This window comes from Gopherus flavomarginatus, chromosome 19, assembly GCF_025201925.1.
Source record: "Gopherus flavomarginatus isolate rGopFla2 chromosome 19, rGopFla2.mat.asm, whole genome shotgun sequence".
In the NCBI taxonomy this organism is placed as follows: Eukaryota; Metazoa; Chordata; order Testudines; family Testudinidae; genus Gopherus; species Gopherus flavomarginatus.
In genome coordinates this window covers 727,940-742,705 of record NC_066635.1, presented here as the reverse complement: position 1 = coordinate 742,705, position 14,766 = coordinate 727,940, and the positions used below count along the sequence as shown (strand labels likewise).

At 47.9% G+C, this 14,766-nt stretch overlaps 1 protein-coding gene across 1 annotated transcript in view; it reads left to right on the top strand.

Moving 5' to 3' along the window:
• Positions 1–14,766, top strand: part of LOC127037657 (zinc finger protein 2-like) — a 98,063-nt gene that overhangs the window by 51,252 nt on the left and 32,045 nt on the right. The window contains exons 5-10 of the mRNA XM_050929671.1: positions 215–436; positions 1,074–1,096; positions 2,425–2,540; positions 2,841–2,873; positions 3,738–3,842; positions 7,223–7,311. Of these exons, the coding sequence (XP_050785628.1) occupies positions 215–436; positions 1,074–1,096; positions 2,425–2,540; positions 2,841–2,873; positions 3,738–3,842; positions 7,223–7,311 (588 nt within the window). The remainder of the gene's footprint in view (positions 1–214; positions 437–1,073; positions 1,097–2,424; positions 2,541–2,840; positions 2,874–3,737; positions 3,843–7,222; positions 7,312–14,766) is intronic.

Below are 14,766 nucleotides of genomic sequence, written 5' to 3'. Positions count from 1 at the left end.
GTGTCCCTAACCTCTGTTTGCCAGAAGCTGGGAATAGACGGCAAGGAGTGGATCACTTCATGATTCCCTGCTCTGTTCATTCCCTCTGGGGCACCTGGCATTGTCACTGTCAGAAGACAGGGTAATGGGCTAGATGGACCTTTGGTCTGACTCAGTCTGGCTATTCTTATGTTCTATGTTCCCCTGTTACTGAGCCGCCCTCTCCCTGTTGCAGAAACAGACGGCAGCCGAGAGGCAGAAGATCGTCGGGGAGTGGCAGGAGCTGCGAGGGTGTCTGGAGGAGCAGGAACAGCGTCTGCTGGCCCGGCTGGAAGAGCTAGAGAGAACCATTGTTCAGAGAAGGGATGAGGGCGTCTGCAGCTTGTCGTGGGAGATTTCCCTGCTCAGCGAGAGGGGAGGAGAGAAGGGGCAGCAGCCGCTGAGCCAACCCCTGCAGGTCTGGCTGTCATTGCAGTGATCATACGCAGCATTTCTATGGGCGCTTCTGAGCTCTAGACCCCAAAGCACTTTACAGAGTGGGGTCAGGGGCATTATCCCTATGAGACAAATGGGGAAAGTGAGGCAAAGGGAGGGGCAGAGCCCTGCCCAACATCACACAGTGAGTCTGGCAGCGGCGCCATGGATGGGTCCTGGGAGTCCTGGATGCTGCAGCCCCAAGACCTTCTCTCCTGGAAATTACTCTCTGCATTGGCACTTGGAGGGTGAAATCCCCTCCACCACGATGCTGAGGTCCCAAGCCAGGCCCAAGGCCCCTCGCACTGCAGGTTAATGGGTTTAGTGGGGCCAGGGGTCTTCTGGATCTCTCAGCACTGGGTGAAATTTGATTCTCAATGCAGAGAAATATCTTCTGCCTGTAAAGTGCCTGGGGAGAAGACTCCTGCAGTGGTGACCTGCCCACAGGGATTGCTGGGGCTGCGTAGGGGAAAGTCCCTGGTGAGGGGGGCAGCTGCTCTGGGAATGTAAACCTGAAATTCCCCTACTGCCCGAGGCCTCAATGGTGACGCCTGCAGAGCAGGAGGCTTCCCCACCCAGGAACCCCCCACTGACAGCCTCCTCTTTCTCTCCCTCTTTAGGGTGTTGGGAGCACTGGGGGCAGGTAAGTCCTGGGCTCCATTTCGCTCCCCCTCATGGGCCGTTAGGTTTGATAACTGCACTGAATAGGAAGCTGCCCCCTGCCCTTGGAGCGTGTGATTCTGTCTCCCCTAGCGGCTGACTCAGGTAGGAGAAGAGCCGTTTACTGTCCGATCGCTAATGAGGTCACAGCAGGGCTGCTAGACACAGGGCCGATGGGACAGATCAGGCCCGTCTCCTGGACTGATGCGGCCACGTCATGTATTCCAAGGGTGCAGAATCTCAGCTTTCACATTTGTTAAAGTGAGTTGCTGGCCCTCAGCACCTCCCTAGTGTAAACAGAGACAGCGTTGCCTTGCTGGGGTTGCCAGCAGCCTGAAGCCGTAGCTCTGAGAGCGTGAACTCTCCTATCTCCTGTTAATGTCATCAGGGTATCAACTGAAAGGATGACACTTTGATGTCAACATTGAATGTTCCCTGGTGATCACCTGAGCAGGTGGATCAGGGAGAGGGCGGGAGTGAAACCTTTGCAGGGTGGGAATAGGGGGTTGCTGTAGGGAGGGAAGAACAGAGGAGAGACACAATGACAAGGAAGCAAGAGAGAAATGGAGAAAGGAGGGTGGGAAAGGAAGGGAAGAACCAGCAGGGCCCTACAGGGTGTCCGGGAAGGGGCTGTTTTCCTCCCGAGTGACACTGAGTGTGACAGACAAAGACTTGGCAAAATACTAAGAAGTAAAATTTTTTTCTGATACGAAGGGCAGATTCTCCCCTTGTTCCTTGTATATGGGTGTCCCATGGAGAGCAGTGGGTGTGCTGCTGTGAATGGAGCAGGGCACAGAGTCCTAACCTGATGCCCTGGCCACTGGCCGTAACAGACAGGGCAATATGGCCCTCTGTGTGAAATGAGCTGGACAGCCCAGGGTTACTACTTCAGCTGAAGGGCTTGAGGGTTTTGGTGTTTAAGGGCCCATGCTCATTCTCTGCTGGAGACCTGAGCTCAGTCTGTGGCCACTGTCAGCATGTAGGACCTGCCCACTCTTTGGTCTGTGTCTCCTCCCTTTCCACGTAATCCCAGTGCTGGTGGTCCTTGTTCCTGCAGTAAACTAGCGTAGGGGGTGGCTCTGCCCCCCACAGAACCAGAGCATCCCTAAGAAAGCTCCTGAACAATGTCTCCGTTCCTTGCTCTAGTGTCTCCCCACTTCCCGTCTCTCTGGGGAGCACAGGGCTGAGGTGACTCACCATGACAACGACCATCTCAGGCTACAAAGCTCAGATCCAGGTTTCCTGGAGTTTGGGGGTTGCTGGGCTCAGGATCTGGGGCTCAGGCCTATTTCTCACCCCTCCTTTCCCCAGCAGGGAGGACAGGACATTTCGGAAGCTAGAGCCGTCGTTTGCGGAGCTGGAGAAGAGACTCAGCGATTTTTCTCTGAAAAGTGCCATGCTGCAGGAGGTGGTGCTGAGATTCAAAGGTGAATTGGAGTCTGGGGGTGGCGTCTCCTCTGGTTAGAGCGACGTTGGCCCTTGGGAGGAGTTGGGGACTCTAGTGATGTCACTAATCCTCGGCTCCATCTCACAGCCCAGCTCAGCGAGTCGCCCTTCCCCATGGAGCAGCCCTGTGGGGCTGGCTCTGTCTGCAGCGGCTGCGTTATCGGCCTCTGATCTCTGTCACCATCTCGTAGTTAACAGCAGTTCCATTAATAAGCAATGGGGATTTCTCCATGAATGCGAGGGCCTGAATTCTCACCTCTCCCATCTTCTCCTTCCCCTAGAGACGCTGCGACGGGGGCTGGGGAGCGACACAGGTACGTATCTGTCTCTGAATGGCCATGGGGAGATTTCAGACCAATAACCATATTAACGACAGGGAATCACAGCCTCTAGCACCTGGAAGCTGTGTAACAATGGGAAGGGATGTTACTTTCTTCTTGCACCACTATATTTTCAACTGACTTGTCTCTTAAATATTTTAGCTTAACAATATCACATAAGCATTTAAAGTGTTTTGCAGTTTTTTTTAGTACTCATTTTTTTGCCTTTGCTTTCTTTAATTATTGCATTTTTAACACTACATTAAATTTAAGAATTTTATTTTGCAGTTTTAATTGCAGTAATATTAATAGTGTTTTTAATTAAGTTTACATAATCTGATTTTAAAGCTTTTTTTTAAAGACCACTAAGGTCTTTGACAACTTTTCCTGTGTTTGAGTGGTTGCTTGACACTTTTTGAAAAAAAATACAAAAGCTGAGGTTTTTTAAACATATTTATTTGAAAGTTTGTTAGTATAGTTAGAGTTTTTTAAAAAAAATACAGACTTTTTTTGTTGTGACTCTAAATTGGTAATGTATTCACATTTTTAACCTATAATTATTTTAGTGCACTATTTACGTCTTGTGAGACAGGTTGTAGCTGATTTTTACACTTTAAATAAATAAAACAGCTATTAGCATCTAATTTGGTTAAAACAGCAATTCAATATATATATATAAATATTGGCATAACCTGCACTACTTTAAGAATGCAACGTTTGTTTGGTTCTTTTAATTAACTTTTTGCTCTAACCTTTTTTTTATGCTTACATTATGCCTTACATTAATTTATATTTCTTGGAATGATTTTATTCATTTAAGATAGAATCTTAATTTTTTTTCTCCCAATACATTTCTAGCCATCCCGATGATAATTAATTTCTGGGAAACATCCTCAGCAGAATTATTTGAAGGTGTTGTACCAGACAGTAAAGGCACAGAGGCAGTGGCTTGTGGGAAAGAGGGTAAGTTTCATTACTAATCCTGCTCTTAAAAAGAGGCTCTTTTTAGAAAACTAGTTTAACTTACAAGCACTGAGAGACTTTAAGAAAGTCACTAATCACGGGAGCAATGGGTCCCTTTGGAACATATTTTAACTGACAAGCCCTTAGAGCCTTTCTGAGAAACAGGATAGAACTATGGTCAAAATGAAGTGCAAACTAATGAACGTGCATCATGAGGAGAAAGAGAAGGGAACACAAATTAAAATATAATGAAAACAAAGCCTCTCAGAAAGGAACTGTTATCAGTTTAGTTGCAGTGTTGCCATGTCAGGGGTGAGGGGGAGATGATTTTCTCCCCTCACCCCATCGCTTTTTAAAAGTCCCAAAAGGAATAAAAGTAGGTGGCATAGTTAATTTTTTATTATTTTGTTTACTAATTAAATCCATGTCCCTAAGGCCAAATTTGGCCTAGGTAACTTTGTTGCCACATTTTCTTGTTTACCAAGCAGAGGGCTTAGTACTGGCCCTGAACTACATCATTAGCCCCCTTTTGTTTGGACTAATTTAATTTTCTGTAGTTGGTCGTCTTGCACCTGTGCATGGCATTCATGGCTGAAAAGAATTTAACCTACTTTTCATCAACTTGTTGCTATAGGGTATTGTAAGATCTTATGAACTTTTGTCGTCTTTTTACAGTGAAGTAAGGCAGAGAGTTCAAAACGTGGGTGTTACTGGAATTAACAGTTCCCAGGGTTGGTCCATGTATGCCATTGCACTGGGCTCATTCACACTTTGTCCGGGTACCATGTAGCACTCTCTTCCCATGCATAGTCAATGCTGATACAAAAGAATGCTCTAGGCTTGTGTTTCTCAGCTGGTGGTTTGTGACCCCCGGGGGCTCAGGAAAGGCAGTCAGGAAGCTGTGAGATGTTGAGTATTTCATTATGATCTAAAGCAAAGAAAATCTCACTCCCCCACTCCTGCACTCCCCTGTTCATTGTGACCAGTGTTCTCTGTCAGCCTCTTGAAATATACAAGTTATATATAGACTCAGCACGGATACATGTTGTATTCTTACTTTTATAGTAAATGTTCAGGGGTCAGAAAAGATTTGGCTTCCAATAAGTGGTGCTTGCTTACTTATCTCAGCTGTGAAATGAGGCAGTTTGCAGCTGTGCACAGTAACCCTTTCGTTGCCTGTATCCCAGCCAGCGAGACTGAAAGCCCTGCGGTGGTTAGTAGAAATGGGGACGAAGCAGAAAGTTTTGATGCAAACCGGCATTGAGTGCAGTCAGCGATCGCAGGAGAGCAAAGGAACCCAGGGATCGTTGGTCACTAAGTCTCCCAGGCAGAGGGTGGGGAGTGGGGGAAAGAGAAGACAGAAAATGAAGGAGAAATAAGTGGGGAGTTGGAAGTTCACAAGCTCCCAAATCTGCGCACATCCAGTCATAGAGTCTGTCATGGTATAAATCCCCACTCTGAACCTTAGCATCCAAAAGATGGGGTACCAGCATGAATTCCTCTAAGCTCAATTACCAGCTTAGAACTTGTAGCACTGCCACCAACCAGGAATTCCAGTGCCTGGTACACTCTGGTCCCCCCAAAGCCTTGCCCGGGGACCCCCCAAAACCCAGTCCCTCTGGATCTTAACACAAGGAAAGTAAACCCTTTCCCTCACCGTTGCCTTTCCCAGGCTTCTCCTCCCTGGGTTATCCTGGAAGATCACTGTGATTCAAACTCCTTGAATCTTAAAACAGAGAGGAAAATTCACCTTCCCCCCTCCTTCTCTCTCCCCCTCCCAGACTCTCCCTGAGAGAGAAAGTAATCCTAACACAGAGAGAAATTAACCTTTCTCTCCCCCTTCCCTCCTTTCTCCCCACCAATTCCCTGGTGAATCCAGACCCCATCCCCTGGGGTCTCCCACCAGAATAAAAAAACAATCAGGTTCTTCAGCAAGAAAAGCTTTTAATTAAAGAAAGAAAAACAGTAAAAATTATTTTTGTAAATTTAAGATGGAATATGTTACAGGGTCTTTCAGCTATAGACACTGGGAATATCCTCCCAGCCTAAGTATACAAGTACAAATTAAAATCCGTTCAGCAAAATACAAATTTGAACTCCTTCCAGCCAAATACACATTTGCAAATAAAGAAAACAAACACAAGCCTAACTCGCCTTATCTACCTAGTACTTACTATTCTGAGCACATATAAGAGACTGTATCAGGGAGATTGGAGAGAAACCTGGTTGCTCGTCTGGTCATTCTCAGAACCCAGAGAGAACAACAACCAAACACTAACAGCACACACAAAAACTTCCGTCCCTCAAGATTTGAAAGTATCCTGTCCCCTGATTGGTCCTCTGGTCAGGTGACAGCCAGGCTCACTGAACTTGTTAACCCTTTACAGGCAAAAGAGACATGAAGTACTCCTGTTCTGTTAACCCTTAACTATCTGTTTATGACAGAGTCATAAAGTCTAAGGCCAGAAGGGACCACTGGATCATCTGGTCTGACCTCCTGTCTAGCACTGGCTGCTAACACCCCCCAGTACCCGCCCACTAAACTCAACAGCTGGAGTGAGACCAAAGTCTTGCAGCCCACAGGAAACTAGACTGTTATATGCCCCAGGCAGAGAATAGGAGGGACCGAGGTGCCCCAGTGCCCCAGACCCCTGCAGTGCAGGGAAATGATTAAGTGAGATATTTCTGGGTGATCCTAGTGAGTGCCCCACACCCCACGCTGTAGAGGAAGATGGAAAAACCCCCAGATCACCTACGACCTGACCCAAGGGGGAAATTTCTTCCCCATCCCACCTATAATGATCAGTTAGACTCTGAGCATGGGAGTACAAAGAGAGAGAGAGAGAGAGAGAGAGAGATTCACCCTGCCCAATATCCTGTCTTCTTCTCTGGCTGTTCCTGAAGCTTCAGAGGAAAGAGATAAAAGAACCCTCTAAAAATATATAGGGGGGAAAAATCCCTTCCTGACCCCTAGCAGTTATGGGTGAAACTCTGAAGCATGAGGGTGAGGAACATAATACATAAAATGGAAGTGAGCCCCACTTCATGGTCCACTATTTGTCTCTATTGACCAAGCCTTCCAGCTATCACCAGCAAACTTCATTTAATTTACTGCACCTACACTGGGCAGACTTTGTCCTGTCCCTGCCGCCGCCTGCTCCCCACCGTTGGGGGAGTTGCCCTCAAGGTTTTAAAACTAGCACAGTGGGTTTAGCACTGGTGGGAAGGGCCGGGTCTGGGCTGTGATAAAGTGATGGAATGTTTTCCCAGCATGTGAGTCAGAAACATCTTGTGCAGGGAAAGGGCCAGGGAAGATCATGATGTGACAAGAACTAAAGGTCCTTCTGAAATCTTCTCTGTCACCCTTCTCACCCTGACAGGCGGCAGAGTAACGCCCACCTTTGGCTCCAGATTGTCCCAGCCTCCTACGGGACAGGGAAGGGACCTGGCTGTAGTGGAGCCAGTCCAGGTAGGGATTATTGCGGGGTGGCTAGTGGGTTCCTGCTGGAGGGGGAGGGGCAGGAAATACTGAGGGCTGGGATCTTTGGGGAAGCTCAGTGTGGAGGTGAGATGGGGGCAGAAAATACTCAAGGTGGAGAAAGGGAGGGGGACAAGGCATGTGACAAACTTGCTGGGAATTGTTTAACCCAAGTCCTGGATTCTCGGAACAGACCCATGGGGTTTGGGGGAGGAAATTACCCTATTTGTGGAATGGGGCTGGTGGGGGAACCCTGGACAGCGCTGGGGAAAACGTATCAGATTCCCAGTGCAAGAACATGAACCTACTGGCCAGAGGCTGCTAGGAGATTGGAAGGAGTGGTGGGAGGTGACCCACCAGTGGGGCTTAGAGTAGATAACCCCTCCCCTTCCTTCCAGCTGCCGGCAATGGGAAATCTGTTGGGATTCCTACTGGGGAGCTGACCCTGGAGCCTGCTGGGGGCCCCATCCCCCGCATCAGCCTCTGGCTTGTAGGTGTGTGATGGATGAGAAGACCCTTCCCCCTCTGTCTGCTGGGGGGGTGAGGGGATCTCTATCTCCCCTCCTGTTTTGCCTCCTGGCTGCTCTGAGCAGGGTGGGGGTAGGACCCTGCTGACTGTCTCGCTCTCAGAGCTTCCATTTGATTGGCTCCTCTCCCCCATGAATAATGGGGCTGTGAGTGGGGCAGCAGGTTGAGTGGAGGGCTCTTGCTCTTTCAGGGGCCGGTGACCTTCGAGGAGGTGGCTGTGTATTTCACCAGGGAAGAGTGGGCTCTGCTGGACCCCCGTCAAAGAGCCCTCTGCAGAGACGTCATGCAGGAGAACTATGATAATGTGACCTCGCTGGGTAAGGATTCCCATCCCCTCTGTTTTTAGAACGGGAAATGAAGAGTTAAGGTTCACGCCACCCCCACAATGCCTCCTCTGCTCTGCCCTGTCTCAGCAACAGCCCACTGAGTGCATTGAAATGGGCAGACTAGGTCTCTCAAGGTTCTTATGCACCTTCCTTCATATCACAGTCACACCTCTGCCAAGCTGCTCCAACTCCTCCCTTCATCATCCAGTTACAGCTACGGCTGACCCAGTGCACACGGCTGGAGGATGTGGAGAAATGCTGGGATTCCCATCTGTGAACACAACACAAACAATGGCACGTTCTTAGTCCTTCATAGCTATATTGGAATCATAGATTTTATGGCCAGAAAGGACTATTAAGTCATCTAATCTGACCTCCTATATGACCAGGTCATAGAATTTCATCCAGTTACTGCTGTACTGAGCTGAATACCTTGTGTTGGACTCAATCCGCCCCCAGAAAGGCATCCACTGCAACTTGAAGACTTCAAGAAATGGAGAAACCTCCACTTCCTTTGTTAGTTTGTTAACCTTTGCACCAGACTTACTGAGCCATTCCTAGTGGCTAGTACCAGCTGCAGGGCCAGGGGCAGAGTTAAGGTTGTATTTTAGGGGTGATGTGTATGGTCTGCATGAGAGAGTTTTCCAGCATAATTATATCAATTAAGGATGTGTTCTTTTGCATCCCTAACAAACAGAGCTATGCTGACAAAACTTTGCAGCTCAGAAGAGGCCAGAGTGGATTTTAAAACACTTTCCAAAATTTCAGGGCTGAGAGCAATATTTTAATCAGGGGAAACGTCTAAGAGGAACTCCTTCAGAATGCAAACAAAATGCACAATACACCTAGTCTGAAAGTAAACAGTGGTACGGCTCCGACTCAGATGAATGGGTGTAGCTCAGAGGCAGTGGCCACAGCATGTCCTCTTGACCCAACCAACCAATGACTATGAGAGCAGTGTGAGGTTCCTATTCAGGAGTTCTTGGGGGGTAGGGGAAAGGAGAGCAGGGAGCAGTGGGAGTGGAGAAGATGATGGGAGCTAGTGCTTGTGGGGTGCCACAATGTAGGGAAGGCTGAGTGTAGTGGGAGGAAAGGGATAGGTATGTGGAAGACTACAGGGAATCAGGGAGGGATGGTTACCATGGAAGGAAGCAGAGGTGAGGAATCAGAGACAGAATCTCCTGGGAACAGGGAGTGTGGTAGTCTGGAGGAGTGGGAGCCTGGGAATGGAGAAAGGTGATGGAGGTCCCAGCAGTGGTGCTGTTGGAGTGGGGGGGATTGGGTAGGAGATGTAGGATACTTGGAAGTGGAAAAGACTGAGGATAGTGGGAAGAGGATGGGGAGTGTTTGCTCCAAGGAGCAGGAAGGATCTGGTGGCAGTGGGAAGGGAAGGTGTCAGGGAGGCAGATATTTGGGGCCTTCCACTGAGAATGCTTTTGCCATAGTCTCTAATGACCTCTCCCTAAGCAAAGCTCAGAACCAATCCTCCATCCTTATTCTTCTTGACCCGTCAGCCGCCTTTAATACCACTGACCATGGTCGTCTTCTTGACATCTTGTCTGCTTCCTGGTTCTCCTTCTACCTCTGTAACCGCTTCTTCAGCGTGTCCTGAGGAAGATCATCCTCACTCCTACTCCATTTTTCTGTGGGGGTTCTACAGGGCTCTTGGTCACTTCCTCCACACTTTATCTCTGGGAAATCTCACCCCCAAACACAAATTCAGCTACTGTCCGTATGCTGATGAATCACAGATCTACCGCTCTACTCCAGACCTGTCTTCCTCTGTCCAAACTGAAATCTCCGCCTCTCTCTGATGACTCCTCATGGATGGCTAGCCATCAACTCAAGCTCAACAGCTCAAATGTTGATAACAGAGCTCTTAATCCCCCAAGCCAGCCCCCCCATCTCCTTTCTTGCTGTTCAGCCCAGAATTAGCTGATGAAATCTCAGAGCTTCTGGCAATATTTGCAAACTCTGATGACAGAAGGGGTCCCAGAAGACTGGAGAAGGGTTAACATAGTGCCCATCTTTACAAAGGGGAAAAAGGAGAAGCTGGAGCCTAGTCACCCTGACCTCAGTACCGGGGAAGCTACTAGAGCAATGTATAAAACATTCAATTTGCGAATACCCAGAGGATGAAGGGGTAACTGATAGCAGCCAGCATGGATTTACTAGGAACATAGCATGACAGACCAGCCTGATATCCTTCTTTGATAGGGCAACTGGTTTGGTGGCTAAAATGGACCTGGACTTCAAAAAGGCTTTTGACACAGTCCCATGAGTAAGCTGGAGAAATGCGGGCTCAACAGAACTCCCATTAAGTGGATATATAATTGGTTACACAACCGCAAACAAAGAATAACTATTATTGGAATGATGTCACATTGCAGGGATTTCTCAAATGGGGTTTCACAGGGATCTGTTTTGTGTCTGTTGCTATTTAACATCTTCATTAACGACCTGGATGTAGGAATAGAGAGCATACTGATCAAATTTGCAGATGACACTAAGCTGGGTGGGCGGTTGTCAACACTTTGGAGGATAGAGCAAAACTTGAAAGAGATTGTGATAAATTGGTGACCTGGGCTATAGACGTCAATGACATTCAAAAAAGACAAGTGTAAGGTGCTACACTTTGGGAAGAAAAACCCAGTGCACAAATCCTGACTGGGAGATAACTGGCATGGCAGCAGCACCGCTGAGAAGGATCTGGAAGTTGTGGTGGATCACAGCCTCAACATGAAGTCAACAGCGTGATGGTAATGCAAAAAGAAGCAAATGCCTTAAGAGAAACATAGCATGCAGATCACAGGTGGTGATAGTACTGCTCTACTCAGCACTGGTTAGGCCTCAGGGGGAGTCCTGCATCCAGTTTTGGTCACCAGTGACTAGACAGGATGTAGAGAAACTGGCAAGAATCCAGAGGCAAATGACAAAGATGATCAAAGGGATGGAGCACAAACCAGTGAGCAAAGGCTGATGGAATTGGATGTGTTTAGTTTGGAAATGAGTTAATCAGCGATCTTCAAATACTCAAAAGGCTGTGAGCGCGTGTGTGGCCGTTCCTCCTGGTCTGTCTCAGGACAGAGCTGCAAAGTCTCCAAGCCCAGGCCCTCAGACAGGGTGGGGTAGCAAACAATTAGGGGCGTTGCCCAGGTCAAGCACCAAACAGTCTAGCATCCTTGCTTGGCGGCCAGTCGACCAACACAGGCCTCCTGGCCAAAGGCGGGGTGGCAGGAGGTAGGGGGACCCTGGCCCACCTGACTCCACTGGGTCCCAGCCCCTGGTCCTAACAGTGGCAGTGTAATCTGCCACTGGATCAGGAGGGATCCACCACAACACCCTTACTTAGTGTCAGGCCAACACTCAGCCAGACGATGGTCTAATTTCCCTGGGCTACTTCATACAATCCCCAAGGTTTGGTACCTCTGGCCTCCATTTCCCCAGGGATTGGTGGTCTGTGGCAGCCCCATCAGCTCATTGGCACCTCGACTGGCTGGTGATCCTGGGAGCTTTGGCCAGTCCTCTGGTGGCAGCCTTAGTGGGTCCTCAGTGTTCCACTCTGGCAGCGGGTGATAAGCGTCTGTCTCCTTTGGCAGCTCCAGCCCAACTGAGCTGCAGGGCCCCCTCTTGTACTTCTGCTTCCTGTCCTCATCTTCCAGAGGGGTAGAGGTGGCTTTCCTGGCTCTGTAGCCCAACAGGCAGGTTGTGGTCCCTGCTGGTCTTCCCCGCTACAGGCTGCCATACAGAGGATGGAGAACAGTTCTTCTTTCTTGTCACAGAGGGCAGGAGAAGAAGCAGGGGGTTCAAACTACAGCACAGCAGATTTAGATTAAATCTCAGGAACAACTTCCTAACTGGAAGAACAGTAGGACTATGGAACAGACGCCTAGGGCGGTGGTGGAAAGTTATTCACTGGAGGCTTTCAAAAGGAGGCTGGTTTAGTCACAGCAAATCCTGCACCTTGGCAGGGGGTTAGACTAGATGACCTTTGCGGTCCCTTTTAACTCTATGGTTCTAAGGGAAACTGGGGTTCACCCTTGGAAAAAGCTAAAGCGAGCGTGTCACTCATTAAGGGTATGTCTGCACTGCGTCTGGAAGCTGCCTCCCAGCCAGAGTCCATGCTGACTCACTACAAATAACGATGTAGGTGCTGTTGGTTGGGTTGTAGCTTGGGTTCTAAAGCCAGAGGTTGAGGGGGGTGGGTGGGCTGGATGGTCTGAACTCCAAGCAGAGCGCTAACATCAAAGCAATGTCTCCACAGCCATTTTTAATGCACTAGCGTGAGACTCAGCCTGGAAGGTGGCCGACTCCCTGATGCACCTTAGACGTATCCTAAAGAGGGCGGTCCCAAGGGAGACTGTATGAACGTTGGGTCACCTAACTCCCTGTAAATCCATGACCCAGCCCCCTCCCTTGGCACCCGGTCACCGAGCCTTAGCGAGTCACAACTGAGGATGCCAAATTCAGGACGAACTGCTGAGAAATAGGGCAAACACAACCCAAAACTGGTGGTTATTCTTTTATAAGTTTCAGAGTAGCAGCTGTGTAAGTCTGTATCCACAAAAAGAACAGGAGTACTTGTGGCACCTAAGAAACTAACATTTATTTGAGCATAAGCATGCATCCGATAAAGTGGGCTGTAGCCTATGAAAGCTTATGCTCAAATAAATTTCTTAGTCTCTAAGGTGCCACAAGTACTCCTTTTATAAGATAGATCAAACCAGTCACAAAAGTAACTTCTGTTTGACCACACTGGCTAACAAGAAAACGTAAAGGCAGTTTTCTCAGGCATTCTGGTTCTTATAACACCACCAAACACACTGGATTCAGAGATGAGTGGTTCTTTACAACCAGTGTCATTAAATGATAGTTTCTTCTGATCCCAAAGGGCCAGCCACTCCCAGGTCAATATACAACTTAAAACTCACCCAAAAATCATGCTGGTGCCAATCCTTTAGTATGTAATATCTAAAGGTTTATTCATAAAAAGAAAGAAAGGTGAGAGTTAGAATTGGCTAAGGGAATCAATTACATCCAGTAATGGCAAAGTTCTTGGTTCAGGGTTATAGCAGTGGTGGAATAAATTGTTGGCTTAAGTCAAGTCTCTGGAGTACATGCACAGCTGCGATGGGTCATTCAGTCCTTTGCTCAGAGCTTCAATCTGTAGCAAAGTTCTTCCAGAGGTAAGAAGCAGGATTGAAGACAAAATGGAGGTGTTTCCAGGACCTTTTATAGCTTTTGCCATGCGGAGGGCATCCCATGGTTCTTATTGTGGAAAATTAGAACAACAGGATGGAGTTTGGAGTCACATGGCAAGTCACATGTTCATGCCCAGTTTCCCTCAGTCATTGCAGGAAGCCATTACCTAGATTCCAGACAGCACATTTCCATGACGGTCCACTCAGTGTAGATGAGCTTCTCCCACGATCCGCTGTCAACCAAGTGTGTCTTGATGAACCACTTAATTTGAAAGTCCCTCCAAGATGTGCTAGCTAGCTGCCTTGTGGGCATTACCCTGTTATGCTTATAAGAAGCATACAGCATCTTTTACAGGGGAAAAGGCAATACGCCGCATTTATTGAAAATAGAACAATTCGCATATGTGTTCAGTCACACACCACACACACACACACACTGTCCCGCCAGTCAGTGTTACAGTTACCAGTCCAGAGTCTAGAGCAACCTAGTGGCCAGCTAGGTTGATCATGGGTAGGAGGAGCTGGGTTCTGTTGGTCATGACACGATGCTCCGGGGAAGTCTTGGCAGGATGAACCCAAAGTTTCATGGCAAGGCACCTTGTTTATATAGTGATTTTCCTTCATTGGGACCAATGAGTTTTGCACCGTCATGCTGTATTCAATTGTTTGACGAGTGCTTGTTATCTTAAATTGTCCTTCTCATCCTTTATCTTATTCTTTAATTAAGTCCCTCAGGGAGCTCTCCCAGGCTGGTTTTGATCACAGCTATCTTATCCCCACTGATAGGTGCCTGTCTCATCTTTAGAATCATCAGTCTGCCCTCCTCTGACATTTCAATAGGAGCGTGTTGCAGCCTCCTGGTGCCCTTGCGTCTTTCTTCAGTTCTTCCCTCATACATATGGTTCAGCGATGACCTTCACACTTATCTCTTAAGATGTACATTCCTTATTCACGCATAAAACAGAATTAATATACACAGAACATTTTACACAGGAACATCAAATTGCCATGCAAAAGAAAACAACCATGGCATTCTTTTACTTATTTTAAAATGCTAAACATACAACAAATTGGTGACCCTCAAAGGTCTGTTACTGCCTTGAAATCAGTCCAGACACAGATTCTGGCTGATGTATCTCTACCCACTGGCCCATTAGCCATTCCTTTCTGTTACTCAAAAAGGGTGGCTGGCAGGATGTGCTTAGATCATACACCAATACACTTAATGCACGCTGCATAACTATTAGTTATCCTTCATTCCAAATTATATAAAATACAAACATAAAATCCTACTACAACATTTGAGGGAAGAGTTTGGGGGAGTTCAGTTCCTGATTTTTATTTGACCTCTCTCCAGTACTTGTTTTGGTTTGGCCTTCCCCTTTCCATCC